Consider the following 17,740-nt stretch of genomic DNA (forward strand, 5'->3'; position numbering starts at 1 on the left):
CAGGGATTGGCCCTTAACAATGCGAGAGGGGGGCAAACCAAAAAAAATTGGAAACTAAACACGCCGTGAACCCTTAGGCCTTCAGGTAGCCGTACGTGTACAGGGATTGGCCCTTAACAATGCGAGAGGGGGGCAAGGGCCTCTCGTGTTCTCGTGGCCGGCGCCTGCACCCCCGAGCCATGTCCCATGTGGACGAACGAATCCAACTAGTTTGAATGGACGGCGAAGGAACAAGTTCTCTAGCCGGGGGGTTGCCGATTGGCCCGCACGCGATCGAATCAAATGCCCCCCACATGCCGTGGAGTGCAGAAGCGAAAGTCACCGCTATATTATTCTGGTGACAAAATAGAAGCCGGCCTCTTCTTTTGGCGAAAGATACCTCCGGCTTTCCCCGCCACGCCTACGCCACATGTACTAGCGAGTGGGGCTTGACCAATCCACCACTGGAAGACGAGGGAGCCAGGATTATCCGGGCAAGGTCGGCGGGCGCAATGCAAGATGATATGCCGGCGCCACACACGCACCGAACGGGTAAGATCACGCGGGGATACGACACGGAAAGAGATCGGACGGTCACGTCACGTCGCGTCCCGGTCCCGATCGTCGGGGCAGCCGCGAGCGGGCGGGCGGGCCGTAGCTGGCACTGGTGGCACCGGAAGCGGCGGTGCTCGTATCGCGCGCCGGGAGGGGACGCGACAAGCTGGGGAGATTTTGCGCGCACACTTGATGCGTTGCGGGGATCGCCATCGATCGAACGTGCTGCGCGCGAATGGCCTCGGCGTGCGTACGCGACGAGGCGTCGAGGCCCCCGCGCCGGGGCTGCGTCGCCGTCGGCGGAAAGCGGGGCGGATGGTTCCGGATCCGGCGGGCATGGCCACCGGCGCGATCTGGTGCGGATGGGTTCGGGCCTTGACCTTGACCTTGGCGGCTCGCGATAAGACGGCGACGCGCGTCCGTCCAACGCGCGTATCTGCTCCTGCTGCGCTGCGGACAGGAACCGCGCGGCGGCTCCGGGTTTCTTTTCTTCACGCCGTGCGCGAGATTTTTTTTTGGCAGTGTTTGAGATGGTTATGGTTTCCAGAATTGCAGGGACCACGGCACGGCGGCGGGGATTTTTTGGTTTCCCTCTGCGCGCTCGTGCTCCCTGTGGCCGCCATGGGCCGTGTTTGGTTAAGTGTCATGTCAAATTTACACAAAAAGACGAACATCTGCATGGAGTGCTAAATGTAGTTTATTTGCAAAAAAAATTTTAGAAATGGGTGTAATTTTTCGAGACGAATCTAATGACGGTAATCAGGGGGTGATTTGCTATAGTAATCAGCCTCTAATCACGCGGTCAAAGTCCTCATTAGATTCGTCTCGCGATTTACACGGGGGTTGTGAAGGTGATTTTGTAATTAGACTTTATTTAATACTCTAAATTAGTGGTCAAAGGTGCTACAGTATTTCATTGTTTTAACCAAACACGGCCATGGTTTCGGCCTCTTCTCATCGGGTACTGCAGTAGCCTGGGTAGCATAAATTTTAATAAAAATTAGAGGTACTAAATAAAGTCAGTTTGCAAAACTAATTCCACAATCCATGCGTTACTTCGCAAGACGAATCTAATGAGGTCTTTGACCGCACGATTAGAGGTTGATTACTGTAGCATCATTGTAGTCAATCATCGATTAATTACCGTCATTAAATTCGTCGCGAAAAGTTACACTCATCCATAAAAAAGTTTTGCAAATAAATTTCGTTTAGTGCTTTATGCAAACAAAATTCCTTTTTGTGCTAGTTGTGCTAGTGTCATCCAAACGGGGCCTCGACGCCACTGCTCGCCGGCGCCCCGTTCGGTGGTTTCTGTTTGGAAAGCCATGCCCTCGCTGCAGAGAACTGGTTCGTTGTAAAATACGATGCCTTTGGAACACGTCGTAACGCGATTGCAGCTTCGACGGCGGACCGTCGGCGCAAGGAAACAGGCTCGGGCAGCGCAACTGTAGGAAATGAAGAAAAGAAACAGCACGGATGGGATTGGACCAGGACCATTGGGATGATGCTCTCCCACTCCAAGTCAGACGTGCTGATCCTCCCCCGCGAAACGGTTGAACTAGACTTGCAACTTGCGCGTATCTAGCGACTAGCGCCAGCCCATGAGCCGCGCGACATGCTGCGATATAGCGAGTGGCGACCGCGTGGTTGCACTTGCACGCACGCCTGCACGCAGACCTAGGTTGCCGTCGGATCTTGACGTGTTCGTCGATCCACGGCTCCGGGCTTTTGTTGCATTGCCAGTATGTGTACCACGAAAGTTTCAAAGATACTACGCGTATTTTAAAAGGCGAAAATCTCCGGTCAAGGGCTCCGGTCAGACCGCATTATTTTGACGGTAAAGGCTGCACCGTTGGCAGGCAAGTCTTCGTTTTTATTTCGTGTCTTGTCGGGTCCGTTTAGACTTTAGAGGATGATGGTTTCAGACATCGCACGTTTTTGTTCCCTGGACCGTGTGTTCGGAGCTTACGTGTACAATCATAAATGCATGTGTACTTATTTTGACGGGTTGATCGTATACTAGTACTCCTCCGTCCCAAAATAAATATAATTCTATGGTTCAAAATTTGTCCCACAAAAAATACAATTTTGACTTATCAACCACAAAAGACAAGAGTCTCCGGAAACTTCTTGTACAAAAGACAAGCCAATGTTTAGATTTTTGTTACAAAAGATAAGGGGCAATTTAGTAATTTTCATCTAGCATTGATTTATGTGTTCGGTTTTAGAATTGTATTTATTTTGAGACGGAGGTATTAGGCAGTAGGAAAAAGAGATGGCATGCGTTACATCATAAATGGCCCACGTACTAAAAAGAAAAAACGGAGAAAGGTATTCATGGGCCGTGCATTTGAATCCATGCCCACCAGGCCAGCAGAACAATTGGGCCTTAGGTAGGGATGTTCTTCGCAGTTTTTTTATTTTTTATTTTTTATTTTCGTTTTTTACAAAAATATATTTTTGTTTTCAAAATTTACAGGAATATATCCCAGTCGCAGGTGGTCGTCCCGCTGTGGGGCGGCAGGGGTTTTTCTGCAAAAATTTTTGCGGAGAATTTACGTTGAAGCTCCTGGAGGACCGGTCACCCGACAGCGGAGCGGCCGGCCCCCCAGGCCACCCGGCAGCGGGGCGACCGCCTCCCCCGGCCCTATATAAGGGGTTGGCTGTCCCCCACCCCCTCATTTGCATCACTAAAAATCTAGAAAAAAAAGAGAGGGAGGGAGGGAGGGAGAGGAGGGGTGAGGGAGAGGCAAAGCGTAGGGTACACAATCGTTTGTACGGAAATTGCATTCACCTATTTAACATTGCTTAAAAAAGGTTTTTTTTTTATCCGTAGGGTGGTCTCAAGACAACGACGAGGCCTCCTTCGACGATTTTACACGGTTGTTTGCTACGCCTGCCCAGGACAATGATCCCAGCTTGCATACACCTCTGGCTCAGTTACGTCATCCTGCCAGAGATGTGAGGCCACCGGACCGTCATAGCAACCCTACAGATCACATACACGCACAACGTAAGAGAGGTCGGCACGGTAGGGATGGTTAGTTGTTGCCACTTATTTCTCTATTGTTATTATGGACATGTCGTCTTGGTTTTCATATTTTGTACTCAAACTTCGTTTATGCTACCTTGCAATGCAAGTACACTTTTGCAGTACCAATGAACTGTTAGACAATTATATGTTATATGAATAGTATTACGACAAACCGAGAATTTTTTCTGAATTTTTGGTGAAGCAAATGAGGGCCGGCGGCATCTGGGAGGCGGTCGCCCCGCTGCCGGGCGGCGGCGGGAGGGGGGGCGGTCGTTCCGCTGCCAGGCGACCGGTCCTCCAAGGGCCTCAGCGTAAATTCTCAGCGAAAATTTTTGCAGAAAAGCCCCTGCTGCGGGGCGACCAGATCCCGGCCGCCCGGCAGCGGGGCGCCCGGGTATGTTTCTGTAAATTTCGAAAACAAAAATATATTTTTGTAAAAAACGAAAATAAAAAATAAAAAAACCGCGATGTTCTTCCGGGAAAGTAAAAATTTGCCTCCCCACTCTGTCCTGAAAGGGAGGACTTGGGGAAAGGACCGCATCAATTATCAGAAGCACATTTCCGAGCCCCGACCAGGTCGCATCGTCACTCCCTTCAGCTTTTCGTTTCAAATCAGAACTTTTAGCTGAAAATCAAAACTACGAGCCGGGCGAATTGACACAGACAGGGGCACAAACAGCAGCTACTCTAGAACTAGCTTATCTGTATTCCGAGCTAAAGATTTATACTACGTGGTTGCAGCTATCGACGACCTGCGTCGCCTCACGTCCTCACGTCTCAAAATTTCAAATCATGGTACTCTGCCATGAAGAAAACCGGACGGGAAGGACAGCTGCGTGCGTGCCCCTCTCTCTAGGCGTTATTTGGAAGTGCAAGAATCTTAGCGTGCATATTTCCTGAGAAGAGAATTTCGCATGCATGTTGCACTAAATGAAGTCTATTTACAAAAAAAATTTAGGAATGGGTGTAATTTTTCTTGACGAATCTAATGACGGTAATTAATCGATAATTAGCTACAGTGATACTACAGTAAGCATCCTCTAATCGCGCGGTCAAAAGCCTCATTAGATTCTTCAGGGTCACTAGCGCGGGGTTCTGAAGTTAGTTTTGTAAACTGGCTTTGTTTGACACCATAATTAGTGGTCAAAATTATTATTATTCCTAGCGCGCTACAATTCTAGCACGAACTAAATAGGGCCTAGTCTCTACCCTGACCCCAACTCTAGGCTGAGGCCTTTGCCCTTGAGGCACGCTGTATGGCATGGCTAAAAGTGAGCCTACAGCTTGCTACCGCAGAAAAAGGGGGGACCCGATTTTTTGAACCGAAGCGGCCGAGCACATGGACGAGCCAGGCGAAGGCACAAATCGTTTTGCGTCTGGCGCATGGATATGGATGAATTGAAGCTCTTCGCATCAGCAGGGGAAGGGAGTAGCTAGGAATGCAGAGGAATGAATGATCTTTCACCGGTAGGGAGTCGCTCGGAGCGCAGGGAAAAGCTGCCCTTTTGGGGGTGCATGGACCAGCTGACTCGAGCTGCATGCCTCTGTGCCGCAGGAGCGCAAGTGCTGGTTCAATCAAAGGTGCCTCGACGAATGCCGCACGCTAGCAAGCAGCAGGGAATGCAAGGATTGCTGAGTTATTCCTCCAAAGACGCGGCCTCTTCTAAAAACTGTAACAATGCAACTTTTTTTCACATCGCAAACGGCATGCTGACACGGTGCATCTGCTAGGAACATTTTCCCCCACTGTGCCAGAGATCGACGGATCATTTTCACTCTTCACCGTCGCCAGGACGCGTCCACCGCGCGCCGCCGTGGTGTCGTCGGTCCAAAAGCCCGAGGTGGCGGGGACGCCGTTCAATTCAAACAAAGAGGCCGCCGCCCCGGCCGGAGCGCGGCAGGAAACAACGGGAACAGTTAGCATGGGGGAGCCGCTCGGGTTGTCAAGGAAAGGCAGCGGCAGCAGCCAGCAGGCGGCATAGCAAGCACCAAGCAGCAGAACGCCTGCCCCCGGCGCTGTCCGAGTTACCCGTCTCCAGCGCTGCGCGCCTGCGCGTGTCTGCCACTTTCGCCGCTTCGGGCGGTTCTGTCGCGCCGTGCGTTGCGTTGTGTCCGGCTCCGGCATGGGGGCCGGCGCGCGGTGGGGGCGTGCGCGCTGCTCGGCTTTTTTTGCGCGCCGGTGCCGGCAACCGGCGCAGCCGCGCAGGCACGCAAAGATGAAGCGCGCGGTATGGCCCTCGGGAGATCCATGCGCACGCACGCACCCAAAGCCCCGGTCGCGTCGCGCCTGCTCCCGGCATCCTATCTGTTCCCGAAGCCGGAGCAGGTGCGCATCGGTGGATCTTCGTGGGGCATTCTTCTATCTCTGGTGGCTCAGCTCCAGACACCACACGGAAATATAGAATCTGGGGTGCGAGTGCTGAGCTTAAACAAGTGTGATGCACAGGCAGTGAGCCAATCTCCTGATCTGATTGATGTAAAGATGATCAGGGCCTTGGAAAACCCGAAAACCACGCGCGCACATACTCGCGGTACTGCGGGCACCTGTTCTTTAACCTGCATGGCCCTATTGGAAAAAGCGAGAGGCGGCAGCAATTAGCAAACATGTTGTACACTTGTGCTCCTACACTGTCTCACTGAGTGCGTGCTGGGGAAATCACTAGCACCAATCACGGAAATCAATCAGGCGTAGCCCAGTGGCACGCATGAAGCGCCAAGAAAAGGGGAACAATCACTTTCTCGCCTACTTCTTTGGGCATGGCAGAAAGCTCTCATGGATCATGAACTTCAAAGTTCAAACGCAAAAAAGTTGCATTGCGCATTTCTTTTTTACTTTATTTTGTTTACGGAAAGTTGCAAATGTCCAATAGTGGCCCACACCACCTCGCATTCCCCACGCGGCGAACCGCCAAAACCTCCCGTTTAAAAAGCCCCTGCCCCTCAAGCTCTCCTCAGTTCTCACTCTCCATCTCCAGCCTCCGAGCTCACAAACGCAGCTCGACAGGAAACCGGTGGCTCAGCCATGAGGTGGGGGCTTAGAAGCAGTAAGCAACAGCAGCGGGAGGCTCTGCCACCAGTAGAACAAGAGCGGCGGCGAGAGGGCAAGGGGAAGAGCAAGGCGATCTTCTCGTCCTTCTCGCCCTTGGCGTGGCTCTCGAAGCTGACGGCCAAGAACGGCGCGGCCGCTGCTAGGCCCGGGCATGCGACGCCCACGGCGAAGACCGCCGCTCAGGCCGCCACCGCGTTCCCGTCGTGCTTCCACATGCCCACGAGCCCCAGCCCCGCGTCGGCGTCGCGGAGCAGCCCGGCTGATTCGTCATCGTCCGCTGCCGAGGCAGCTCCTGACATCGTCCCGCGCCGCGACGACACCGGGGCCACGGCGGCGGAGATCGCCCCGCGTCGCCGCTCGGTGGGCAACGACGACACTGGGTCCGAGGCCGCGGCCGCGCGGCAGCTGTACCGCCGGCGCCACTACTCGGTCGGCGGCGACAGCGACCTCCCGCCGCTCGGCCACCTCGTCTCCCTCTCCCGCCCCGCCTCCCCGAAGGCGCTGCCCACGCCGACGCCGGCGCCGGTGCGGACGCTGACGCCGGTGCTGCCGCCGCTGCCGTCCGACACGGACCAGGAGAAGCGGCCGCGGAGCCGCCGGCGCCGGCACCGCCGCGTGGTGAGCGGGAGGAGGTCGTTCTCCTCCGCGAGGGCCCCCGGGGCGCGCCTGGCGCCGGCGGTGCGCGTGCGCTCCCCTCGGCCGAGCAGCGCCGCGGCGGCGGTGTCGGAGCTGGAGCTGTTCGCGGTGGTGCGGCGGACGCGGGACCCGCAGCGCGAGTTCCGGGCGTCGATGGTGGAGATGATCGCGAGCAAGCGCATGGTGGGGCGGCCCGAGGAGCTGGAGACGCTGCTGGCGTGCTACCTGTCGCTCAACGCCGACGAGCACCACGACTGCATCGTCAAGGTCTTCCGCCAGGTCTGGTTCGAGCTCAACAATGCCACCTCCCGTGCCGCCGCCGCCGCCCCGCCGCCGCGCACCTGACTACCTGAGCCTGCCCAGCGGCCTACCACAACAGGCACGCCCATGCAGCAGGATCATGAAGCAGCAGCTCGAGATCGGCAGGCAGCCCCCGCGGGTGTCGGCATCCATCATGGCGTGTCCGGAGCCGACGTGGACGCTGATTTCCACGCATTTTTTAAGGCGTACGTGCCGACGTGGCCTTTTCACGCGTGGCTGGGGAAAGCTGAGGGGCGTGGTACCGTGCCGCGCTCGCTTTTGAGGCGGCCTTCTTGTTTGCGAGACTTGCGCTGCGCGCGCTGGCCGACGGAACTGTTGTACCTGTACTATGCATGTGCTACTGTGAAAAACTACTGCTCAAGAAGAACTGTTTCTCGAGTGATGTGTGTTTGGCTGTTTGCCAGCCCAGCTTCAGGGTCAGTTAAATGCAAGGAAGGGACAAAAAAAAGGCCAAAGGTTGTGTTTAGTTCCAATGCAAAAAAATTGTAAACGAATTAAAGTGAAAATGAATCTTACTAATTTGAAGTACTAAATGAAGTTTATTTATAAAATTTTTTGCATGGATGGTCTATAAATCGCGAGACGAATCTAATGAGCCTACTTAATCCATGATTTGCAACAGTGATGCTACAGTAACTATCCGTTAATTATTGATTAATCATGAATTAATTAGCATCATTAGATTCGTCTCGCGATTTACAACCCATCTGTGCAAAAAATTTTGTAAATAGACTTCATTTAGTGCTTCAAATTGGGAAGATTCGAAACGCAAAAATTTTGTGTTACACTCTACCGAACTAAACACGGCCAAAGGCTATTGGTTTCATTATTTTCACTTGGATCCGAATGCTCCAGCCGTGTAACTTGGCGGCATGTATGGCATGGCGAAAGATTCCAAGGTCTCCAGTTTCTAGAATTCAAATAGCCGCCGAGCTCCGGCTTTTGTTTGAAAGGGTGAGCAGTTGATGTGGCCAGTGCTTGCTGTTCGCGGCGTACTGCACTGACATGTGGCTTGGGCTCACTGTTTCCCTATGTTTTACTGGCCCGTTTAGTTCTCAAAAATTTTCTGTACGTAACTTCGAACGTTTAACCACTAATTAGGAGAGTTAAATATGAATAACTAACAAAACTCATTCCACAACTCCGGGCAAAATCGCGAGACGAATCTAATGTACCTAATTATGCAATAATTAGACAATGTCATGCTACAGTAATCAATCTCTAATGATGGATTAATTATGCTTAATAGATTTGTCTCGCGATTTTCTGTCCATCCGTGTAATTAGATTTACAATTAAATCATGTTTAGTCCTCCTAATTTTTGGTTGAAAATTGCTACAGTAGTTTGTCCTAAAAATTGCTACTGTTTCTGTTTTTGTTCGCTTGCTGTTTTATTTCGTGGACGCGGGGAGGGGCACGAAGCCATCCATGCGTGACTGATCGCTGAAGTTCCGTGATTGCAAATGTTCAGAGAAAAAATTGTCACGTAAGTTGCTAATCGCATCAAGAATGGACACTGTTGTGTGAGCAGGGATACAGGCGTAGGCCCGTTGCTTTGACCGCAGCAGTACTCGCCTCATGGGCTCGTGCCCTCGTGCAAGTTGTGGTGGCGGTCGACGGCTCGATGTTGGCAGTGATCGTATTCATCCGGGCTCCGGCTGCCTTCCGAACAGTTTCCACAGCGACGGACCTGTTTAGTTACCAAAAAATTTTACACTGTACTCATCCCATTGAATCTTCGAACACATGTATGAAATATTAAATGCAGTTGAAAAAATAATTAATTATACAGTCTATTTGATTAGCACGAGCTGAATCTTTTAAGTCTAATTAATTCATAATTAGATATTATTTATCAAGTAACAACGAAATGTGCTATAGTACCAAAACCCAAACTTTTTCACCAACTAAACACACCCGGAATATTGTAGCAGATCTTACGTACAGTATCAATGAACGCAATGCATTGCTCCGTGACATGCGTATAGTATTCTATTTCGTACTGGCCTGGGTGCTGTGTACGCCGGCCGTATGCAAATGCGCTGCACACTGTACTTGATGACAACGCTCTCAGCTCAGATAGGCTCATAGGCAGGTATGTAGCCCCATAACTGCCCGCTGCTCCACAACAGGGTCTGCTTAATGGAAGTGGATCCTCTACGGAAACATCCTCTAACATAGATCTACACGTGGAATGTAAACGAATCGGATACGGACAGATATCACTGTCAATCAAAATCTGTCCATCCCCATGGCATATTGCGTGCTTGACTCGATCATAATTCTTTAGGTCGTGCTTTGTGCATCCAATGTTTTCGCCGCCCCCCCCCCCCCCCCCCCCCCCCCCCCTCCTCTACGCTTAGAAGTCGAAATGTTGCAGAGGTGCCAATAAGTACTTTATGACATGAAAATAATGTGCTTTTCAATTCAGCACTCACTTCTCTATTTGATCTAAGAAAATGCCTCCTCCTTGGTGAGGCAAGTTCATGAGTATGTGTTTTAACAAACCGAGAAACCTCATATTTACCATCAGATTGTCTCTTGAATTCAATCATTGCCTTGCAACCAACCCTAATAATTTTGATTTTTCTTTCGGGCTTCTGATCAACTTGTTCATTCTCCTTTTTTTTTCCCTCCTTCCTCCAGCCCTCCTTTGAAGAAACAAATTTCTTCAACTTCACTACATCACCATCTTTGTGTTGTGTCCATGTACGAATTGAAAAACCAGCATGATCAGCATATGCTTTGTAGAATGACTTGCCTTGTTCCCAGCTATCGAATATCATACCCACTGAAGGTTGCAAGGCTCGTAGATTGCCCGCTGAAGAGTATTGACAAATCTTAAATAATTGCATAATAGAATCTAACTATTGAAATAAACATGATACTTACACAATATGGCAGATCACATTGCCCATTAGGTGTTTCATAGCCATCTGCATCATTTTCATCAAACCCTTCTCGAATCTAAGCACAATGGCAAAACAAAGTCCTAAGTGATATTCTCCAACCTGAATAAAATGAGGTTATAGCTCTAATAAATTACCTCCAATTTGCTATTAGGATCATCATCAATTTGTACACCAGTTAGCTGGCACTTTGCGATGTACCACCCATTGGATCAATATCCCAGTTTAAAGATGAGAATAAAAAAGATTAGATACATTACTTGCATGATGAACTCAAATAGATTAACTAGGGCGAGAGAATGAGAATGCCTTCGAAATATCCCACTAACAAGCATTAGATGTGGTATGAAATTCAATAAATACTGCAGAAGTGAATTGCATCATGATTTGCATCAAGTCTTGGAAGGAGCGGAACGCCAGAGTATTCAATCGACACGAAACTTCGACAACCATGTTGATGGAGAAAATTAAAGCGGAGGCTAATTTGTGGATAACAGCAGGAGCCAAAGATTTAGGCTCGGTAGTTGCGAGATTGTAATTTTGCTACTAACTCCGTTTGTACTATTTTCACTCCTTCTATATCAATGAAATAGGCACAATCTCGTGCCCGTTCGTTCAAAAAAAAATTCTTAGTCTTGATGATACAAATAAATCCACCATACAATAAGCAGACAATTACAACAATAGGAAACAAATCCTTGAAGTTTCCTTTTGTCCATCAACAAGAGTGAAGAGACATCTATATTGTACCAATTTATTCAATGCAAAACAATGCATGATTTAGCACATTTATGTGCATGTTCAGACCCTAACACTGGGAAAAATGTGCTACCTGCTAGTGAAATTCTGCAAACTAGTAGCAAGATAGTTGTATCATGAACAAATGCAAATCCCACTTTCACAAATCAAGCAATTGCAATTTCACAAATCATGCACTAGCGCCCACGCCGCCGCCGCTTGTCCAGATCCCACGCCGCTGTCGTGGGTCTGCTTCAAGCCTTCAATAACGGCCACTTCCAGCTCCAGAGACTCTCCGACGGCGAGGCGCACACCCTCCCGGAGCCTCCTGCTGCATGCGCGCTCCGCTGCTACAGCACCACGGTAACTTGTTCGGAAATTATTGTGCACATATGCGCATTATTGCTACATTATATCTTTCATTTTTGGGCAGCTTGTTTAAATATGCATACACTTTCTAGATGTCAGATGATTGTAAACGCAAATTAAGTACAATGTTAATGGCATCCTTAGATATGCCCACGGAAATTATCATGTTTATTATCAGCTCGTCAAACTGTGCAGCTGGGAGATGGTGAAACAATTAACATTGATTTTCTGCTGACAAGAATGGGGGCTCTATTTTAGAAAAAAAAAATGGGGGACGGGGAGCAAAAAAGCATTCCATTGCCGGGATTTGAACCCGGGTCGCCTGGGTGAAAGCCAGGTATCCTAACCGGACTAGACGACAATGGATCTACTGGGAATGGTCCACTCGAAACTCTTATCTTTGCTCTTCTCCAATCTAGCAGGCAGTAGTAGCATCCCACTGGTGCTGCGTGCGAGCACAAGTTAGAGGTAGCTATGAGCAAGACCATATATTCCATCCGTTTCCAGTACTGATTCACATCCCAGCCAAGTTCAGCTTACAATTCCTACCAGTTCCTTACAATACATGACAAACACCTGTCCAGCATTTGCTGCTCCACGAAAGTTTCGATCCATGATCCATGACTTTCTGCTTGATTTCAGAAGGTTGCGAGTGTTCAAATCAAACTTCAGAAGAATACTTTCTACTACAACCAAATGCCAAGTTAGCACACATCATTGGAACTTCCTGACCAGCTCAAGCTTGCGAGCCTGGAAGAACTTGCAACGGCCTTTTCCACTCGATTCGATCTCTTCAGTCTTCCTTCTGAAACCAGTAAAGCCTAGGTGTAAGGATAACCGGGGTGTCCGGCTCTAGAGGGGGAGGGGGTGAATATGATCGCTAATCGCTTTCTATCCCAGGGCTCAATCTATTTGCATAAGATAAACCTAACACGTACTACACATGCTAGTTATGACTAAGGTTTATCTATGCTACTCTCTACTTATCCCTAAAAGACATGCAACCTAGTCAAACCTAATCAAACCAACTAGGAAAGTAAAGGTACGCAAGATAGAGTAAATGCGGAAACGTAATACGGTAAGTAAAAAGATAAGTGCAAGGGGGATGCAAACTCCCGAGTAGACACGGTCATGTAACGTGGTTCGGCACAAACGCCTACGTCCACAGGACACCGAGGCTCTTCCGATCACCGTCTTGCACTACGTCACCAAGGCGATGTCGGCAAGCAAAGGCAAGTGCCCACAAGACACCGAGTCTCGTGCACCGCTACCGTCTCTCTCGGTCACCTGGCCGAAATCCACTACGGAACTTCTCCACCAAGGAGGGGGTCTCCTCTTCCCCCGCACAAAGTGTCGCTGCCACTCCACACCAAGTCGGAGGGTCACACGACAGATCACAAGGATTGCTTGCCGCAGCAAGACTTCTCTCAAGGGAGCTCTCGCAAGAACTAATCCCTATTACAATTTACAAGCACTAAGCACTCTCACAAGTGTGCTTAAGACTATATGATGTACAATGAAGCACTATGATGGTTGGAGATGATCTTTGGCTCTTGTATACTTCCTTGGTCTCCAGCACTCTCAAATGAGCAGTGGAGTGGCATATATATAGCCCACACACCCCAAACTAGCCGTTGGAAAAAGGCTGACAAAAAGTGCTATCACCGGTTAAACCGATGCTCCCGTTAAACCGGTGAGTGCATTTTCCAACTAGCCGTTAAACATCAACGGCTAGCTCAATCGACCGACATAATCAACCGATGCAGTGTCGGTTTAACCGGTGAGTGTAGTTGCTGAAAAACTAACTCTCTGGACAACTACACCGACGTTCACCAATATCTAGCATCGGTTTAACCGGTGTATAGATTTTGCTTCAGCTGCTGAGTTCATTGCACCGACGTATTCAACTTTCTTTACGTCGGTTCAACCGGTGTTACCAAAATTCCAGACGTGCTCCAAGTCAATGCACCGACGTATGTAATTTTCTTAGCGTCGGTTCAACCGGTGTACTCTGCTGATTTGGCCTTCTCTGAGTCTGTTGCACCAGTGAGTACAATTTCCCTATCGTCGGTTTAACCAGTGATAGTAAATTGTCTCTGTCTTGATTTCTTTGACTTGGTTTTCTTCACGATCTCTTCGATTCTTGTCCTTTGGACCGAAGAGCTTTCAGAACCCCCGTAGGGACGGCCCTTCGGGCCTAGCTACGCCTATCTTCTTTTTGTCATCACTTGAACCTAAAAGCCTGGGAATGTTCATCTTAACAATCATATTAGTCCAAGTGTTGTGTGTGTCATCAATCGCCAAAACATTATATTGAAATATGGCATGAGAGGCCATTTTCGCTACACTAGGCTAGAAAGCTTGACTTGTCGCTTGGCTCTTCCATTGTTAGTTGCATCTTCATCGGACTCCCTTCATGTCCATTCCATGTGGCACAAATCATACTAGCAATCAGAATCACGTTTTGCAATTCACAGAGGAAAAATTTGTTCAACAAAGAAAGCATGGGAACATAAAATTCAAAATTCGAACACACCATGTAACCTCAACTGCATCCTTGAAGAAGGGTGTGCAAGTTCCCCAACTAAAACGAACCAGGGTCGGGAAGCCAAATACCGGGTGCTTGTGATCTTCTAGCCATTGCTTTGTATCAGGGTCTGCACCATAAACTAGGATGTTCTTTAATGAAACAGTCATATGATTACAGTTTGATAAAATCCCATACAATGAGGATGACCTCCTGGATAGCCTGATCCAGTTTTCATGTGCATATTTAGAGCTGTTTCATCAAACACCCAGTTTCGCAAGGCCCTGTCCCTAGTGACCTGCAGTTGAACATTAAGACATTAGAACTATTTAAGCCTATAAAAATGTAGTCACATGAGAAAATTTCATATGGAACATAACCTTTGCCACTATACTTGCCCCACTAACAACTGGGTAAAGGCTATCGGCTTTTTTGGCAACCACAAATTTAATGCCTGGAAACTTTTCAGTCAGCTTGATCCGATACTTCTCAGGATCCCCCACTGTATCTATATACACCATTTCAAGTAGGAATAAATTACAAAACAATGTAGTGGATAATCCTATGTGGATAACTGCACAAGAGGTCCTTTTGTATTCAAGAACATATGCTCTTACTCCTGCCAGTAGTACTCCCATGTTAAGAACTTTTCTAACAAGGCCCATGGCAGAGTTATGTGATATTTCATTTAGATTTACTTTCGATCTGAAACAATGAGACTATTAATTAAGGTAAAAGATCAATTTTGCAGTTCACTAGGTACAAAGGTTACTAGACATACCTTTTTAACATTTTAGCAGATAGATCCTTTGGACATATGACATCCACTTCCCACCCAATAGAGCTATTGACCTTTAAACTTTCAAATAGCTCCTCCCTTTGTTCCTCCTTCAAGGTCTTTGAATCTGTCCACGAAGACAAGACCAATAGGCTACATTAGTTATCAGTCGATGTCCTAATAGCACACCTACTCTTGAACTTTTCAAAGCCCATGGACGGTAACATATCAGCCGACTCTTTTAGCTGGACCGTCCTACGATAGTAAGCATCACAAACTACCTAGATGGATTTAAGATTTGGTTACTCTAAAGATTGGATTCATGCAATATGTCAGCATGCCACATATAAACAGGAGCTATCTCAACCACAACTCTAAAATGTCAAAAACTGATATTTTGCACAGCGAGAAGGATGCACAATGGAAGCAGCTGCAACTTATGAGTTTAGGGGGGGGGGGGGGAGGATTAAAGAAAAGAATGTTTGCCAAACAAAGGAAGCAAGAAGAGGATTGCAGTTAGCACTTTAGCAGCACCTAATCAGGCTGCAGTGCACCAAGCTCGCACCTTTGGTTTGGAAGAAAAATCAGTAAGTACCAAGACTAAATATGTTTGATGCACCTACCCATGTGTTTATTTTGTTGTCCACAAATTTAAAAGTTCGTAAATATATGCATCAGCACTTGAAAAGATATGGTGTTACTATTACCAAGCTAGCCCATTTCTCTCTCCGATACAGGCTCACAGTCACAGAATCATTCATGATGTACTTGAAATTAAATTATATTTACATGTCTCTGGAACTAAAACAACTTTAAGCTTTGAGCTGTGCCTTGCAAACTAACATAGCCACCAAGGCACCAAGCAAAAAATAGATAAAGAAGAAAAGGAGTGAAGATGACCTGCGAATTTGAGGGTGGCAAGAGTATTGTTGTAAGACCGCGCGCAGTACATGCATCCATACACCATTGGACCTGCACAAGCAGTAACAAGATGTGAATTTCGGCAAACTTCATTTCTGCTCAAACCCTGCAAATACGTGTCCTGTTCATGGCATGCCATGATTTCAAACAAACTACAATTTCAAGAAACATTGCGTATTTCCACGAGTGCTCATCTTAATTCACTTTAGCCTACTGAAAACTTGTAAAACCCAAAAGATTTCAAGCAACATTGACCAGCGAGTCGGGAGAGAAGTCAGAAGTGTATACCAAGGACAGGGCCACGGCCAGCCTCGTCGATCCCCATGAGGCAGGGCACCTTGGTTGCCCATTCCGCAGGGGCTGACCCAGCATAGGACATGGGTGTACACTTGTACACCCGATGATTCTTGCAAATAAAATCGAAGTTTTGTTAGGGTTTGGGGGTGCACCGTCTGGCACAGCAGAAGGAAGGAGAAGGGGCCGGCGTACCTGGAGGATGCGCTCGTCGCCGGCAAAGGGCTGGGCGAAGACAGGACAAATGGCGCCGCCGCTTGCCCAGTCGCCGCCGGCAGGGAAGGAAGAGCAAAGGGAGGAGAGAGTCCAAGAGAAGGGAGGAGATGAACTTGAGGCCACTGAGCGGCTGAGCCCTCTGAGCGGGAGGGCTGTCAATGAGCCGAGCTCGAGCGAGCGAGAGGATTCTGATTTCTGAGCCGAGATCGATCTGACCACGAGCTCGAGATGTTTAAGGCTAGTCTCGATCTACAGTTTCACAGTTACTTATATTAAAATTAAATAATTACGTTAGGTATATTTTATTTTGATGAAACTCTTCACATATTTCATTAAACTTCATTCTTCTCTATATTTAATATCATGAAACCCTTCACGAAATTAAACACTAAAGCTGACCTAACTGAAGAACCACCGATAATTTCTCGGTAACAACATTGATGAAAGATAAGAAGGCGCGTGTATAAATCTAGTCTCAGTGGAAGTTTCATAAAAAAATTATAAGTATTAAATATTATGCCAAATCAACAAATTTGTTCATATGACAAGGGCATTACAAGGAGAGAGGAGTTTCATGGAACGTGAGACAAATTTCATTCTCACAACACTTATCCGATTCAGTTACTAAGTTTATACACTCTGTTCTTTTAGTTGTGACTGGTGACTGGTGCTGATTTGTTATGAGAGAACAATACTGCTGGCTGGCTAGTGCTGATTTGGTATAAGAGAAAAAACACTGCTGGCTGATTGACTGACAAACCAACCAAACAGAGTGTAGTTTTGAAAATAGTGCAACAAAACTATACACTGAACTTAGCCTAAAAGAAGGATTTAACTCAATAAATAAATATTAGGAGAAGCATATCCGGATATCTAACTTCATTCCAGCTAATTTTTTTGATAGTTCCATTTTCAAAATTGAATTATTCTCTTTTGATATGACAGTCCCACTTGAGTTGATATCTTGGAATAGTATGAATGTTCATTCTATTCACATGCAGAATAACTTCTCTTGGAAAAAATAGTATACGATAACATCTAAAATGAGGAGTTGTGATTAATGAGATGATAAGCAAGACTCTTCTTCTTATTCAATGTACCAGGATGAGAAAGAACTATATTTTAGCTTGTGCAACACAATAGCTCGCTAGTTAATGTAAGATTCTAGCCTCTAGCTATATTATTTAACTTTTTATGGTTGGAAATTTAATTAATAGAGGTAGAAGGGTGCAAGTATATGCACGCAAACCGAAATACTCGAGCTTCATAGAATATCTCAATCTCAGGTAGTTGGAGCTCGCTAGTTAATGTAAGATTCTAGCCTCTAGCTATATTATTTAATTTTTTATGGTTGGAAATTTAATTAATAGAGGTAGAAGGGTGCAAGTATATGCACGCAAACCGAAATACTCGA

General features: G+C 47.6%; 2 protein-coding genes and 1 non-coding gene across 3 annotated transcripts; 1 reads left to right on the forward strand and 2 right to left on the reverse strand.

The window, feature by feature from the left end:
• The first annotated feature begins 6,473 nt into the window (after positions 1-6,473).
• LOC120672095 (transcription repressor OFP1-like) lies at positions 6,474-8,022 on the forward strand. Its single transcript, XM_039952389.1, has one exon. The coding sequence runs from the start codon at positions 6,591-6,593 to the stop codon at positions 7,596-7,598; it is 1,008 nt and encodes a 335-aa protein (XP_039808323.1). The 5' UTR covers positions 6,474-6,590; the 3' UTR covers positions 7,599-8,022.
• A 3,860-nt stretch (positions 8,023-11,882) lies between these two features.
• TRNAE-UUC lies at positions 11,883-11,956 on the reverse strand. Its single transcript has one exon. It is a non-coding gene; the product is annotated as a tRNA-Glu (tRNA).
• A 1,862-nt stretch (positions 11,957-13,818) lies between these two features.
• LOC120675717 (ribonuclease H2 subunit A-like) lies at positions 13,819-16,537 on the reverse strand. The gene is made up of 8 exons (XM_039956925.1): positions 16,306-16,537; positions 16,105-16,222; positions 15,796-15,867; positions 14,899-15,022; positions 14,498-14,822; positions 14,328-14,415; positions 14,127-14,247; positions 13,819-14,002 (listed from the first exon to the last, which is right to left on the reverse strand). The coding sequence occupies exons 2-8, from the start codon at positions 16,193-16,195 to the stop codon at positions 13,933-13,935; spliced, it is 891 nt and encodes a 296-aa protein (XP_039812859.1). The 5' UTR covers positions 16,196-16,222; positions 16,306-16,537; the 3' UTR covers positions 13,819-13,932.
• Positions 16,538-17,740: the final 1,203 nt, after the last annotated feature.

This window comes from Panicum virgatum, chromosome 5N, assembly GCF_016808335.1.
Source record: "Panicum virgatum strain AP13 chromosome 5N, P.virgatum_v5, whole genome shotgun sequence".
Classification (NCBI taxonomy): Eukaryota; Viridiplantae; Streptophyta; class Magnoliopsida; order Poales; family Poaceae; genus Panicum; species Panicum virgatum.

Coding starts and splice junctions, on each gene's coding strand:
- LOC120672095 (XM_039952389.1), top strand. CDS start 6,591: ATGAGGTGGGGGCTTAGAAGCAGTAAGCAACAGCAGCGGGAGGCTCTG.
- LOC120675717 (XM_039956925.1), bottom strand. CDS start 16,195: ATGTCCTATGCTGGGTCAGCCCCTGCGGAATGGGCAACCAAGGTGCCC. Junction 14,416..14,497: donor GGGCAAGTATAGTGGCAAAG/GTTATGTTCCAT, acceptor GTTCAACTGCAG/GTCACTAGGGACAGGGCCTT. Junction 14,003..14,126: donor GATGCAGTTGAGGTTACATG/GTGTGTTCGAAT, acceptor ATGGACATGAAG/GGAGTCCGATGAAGATGCAA.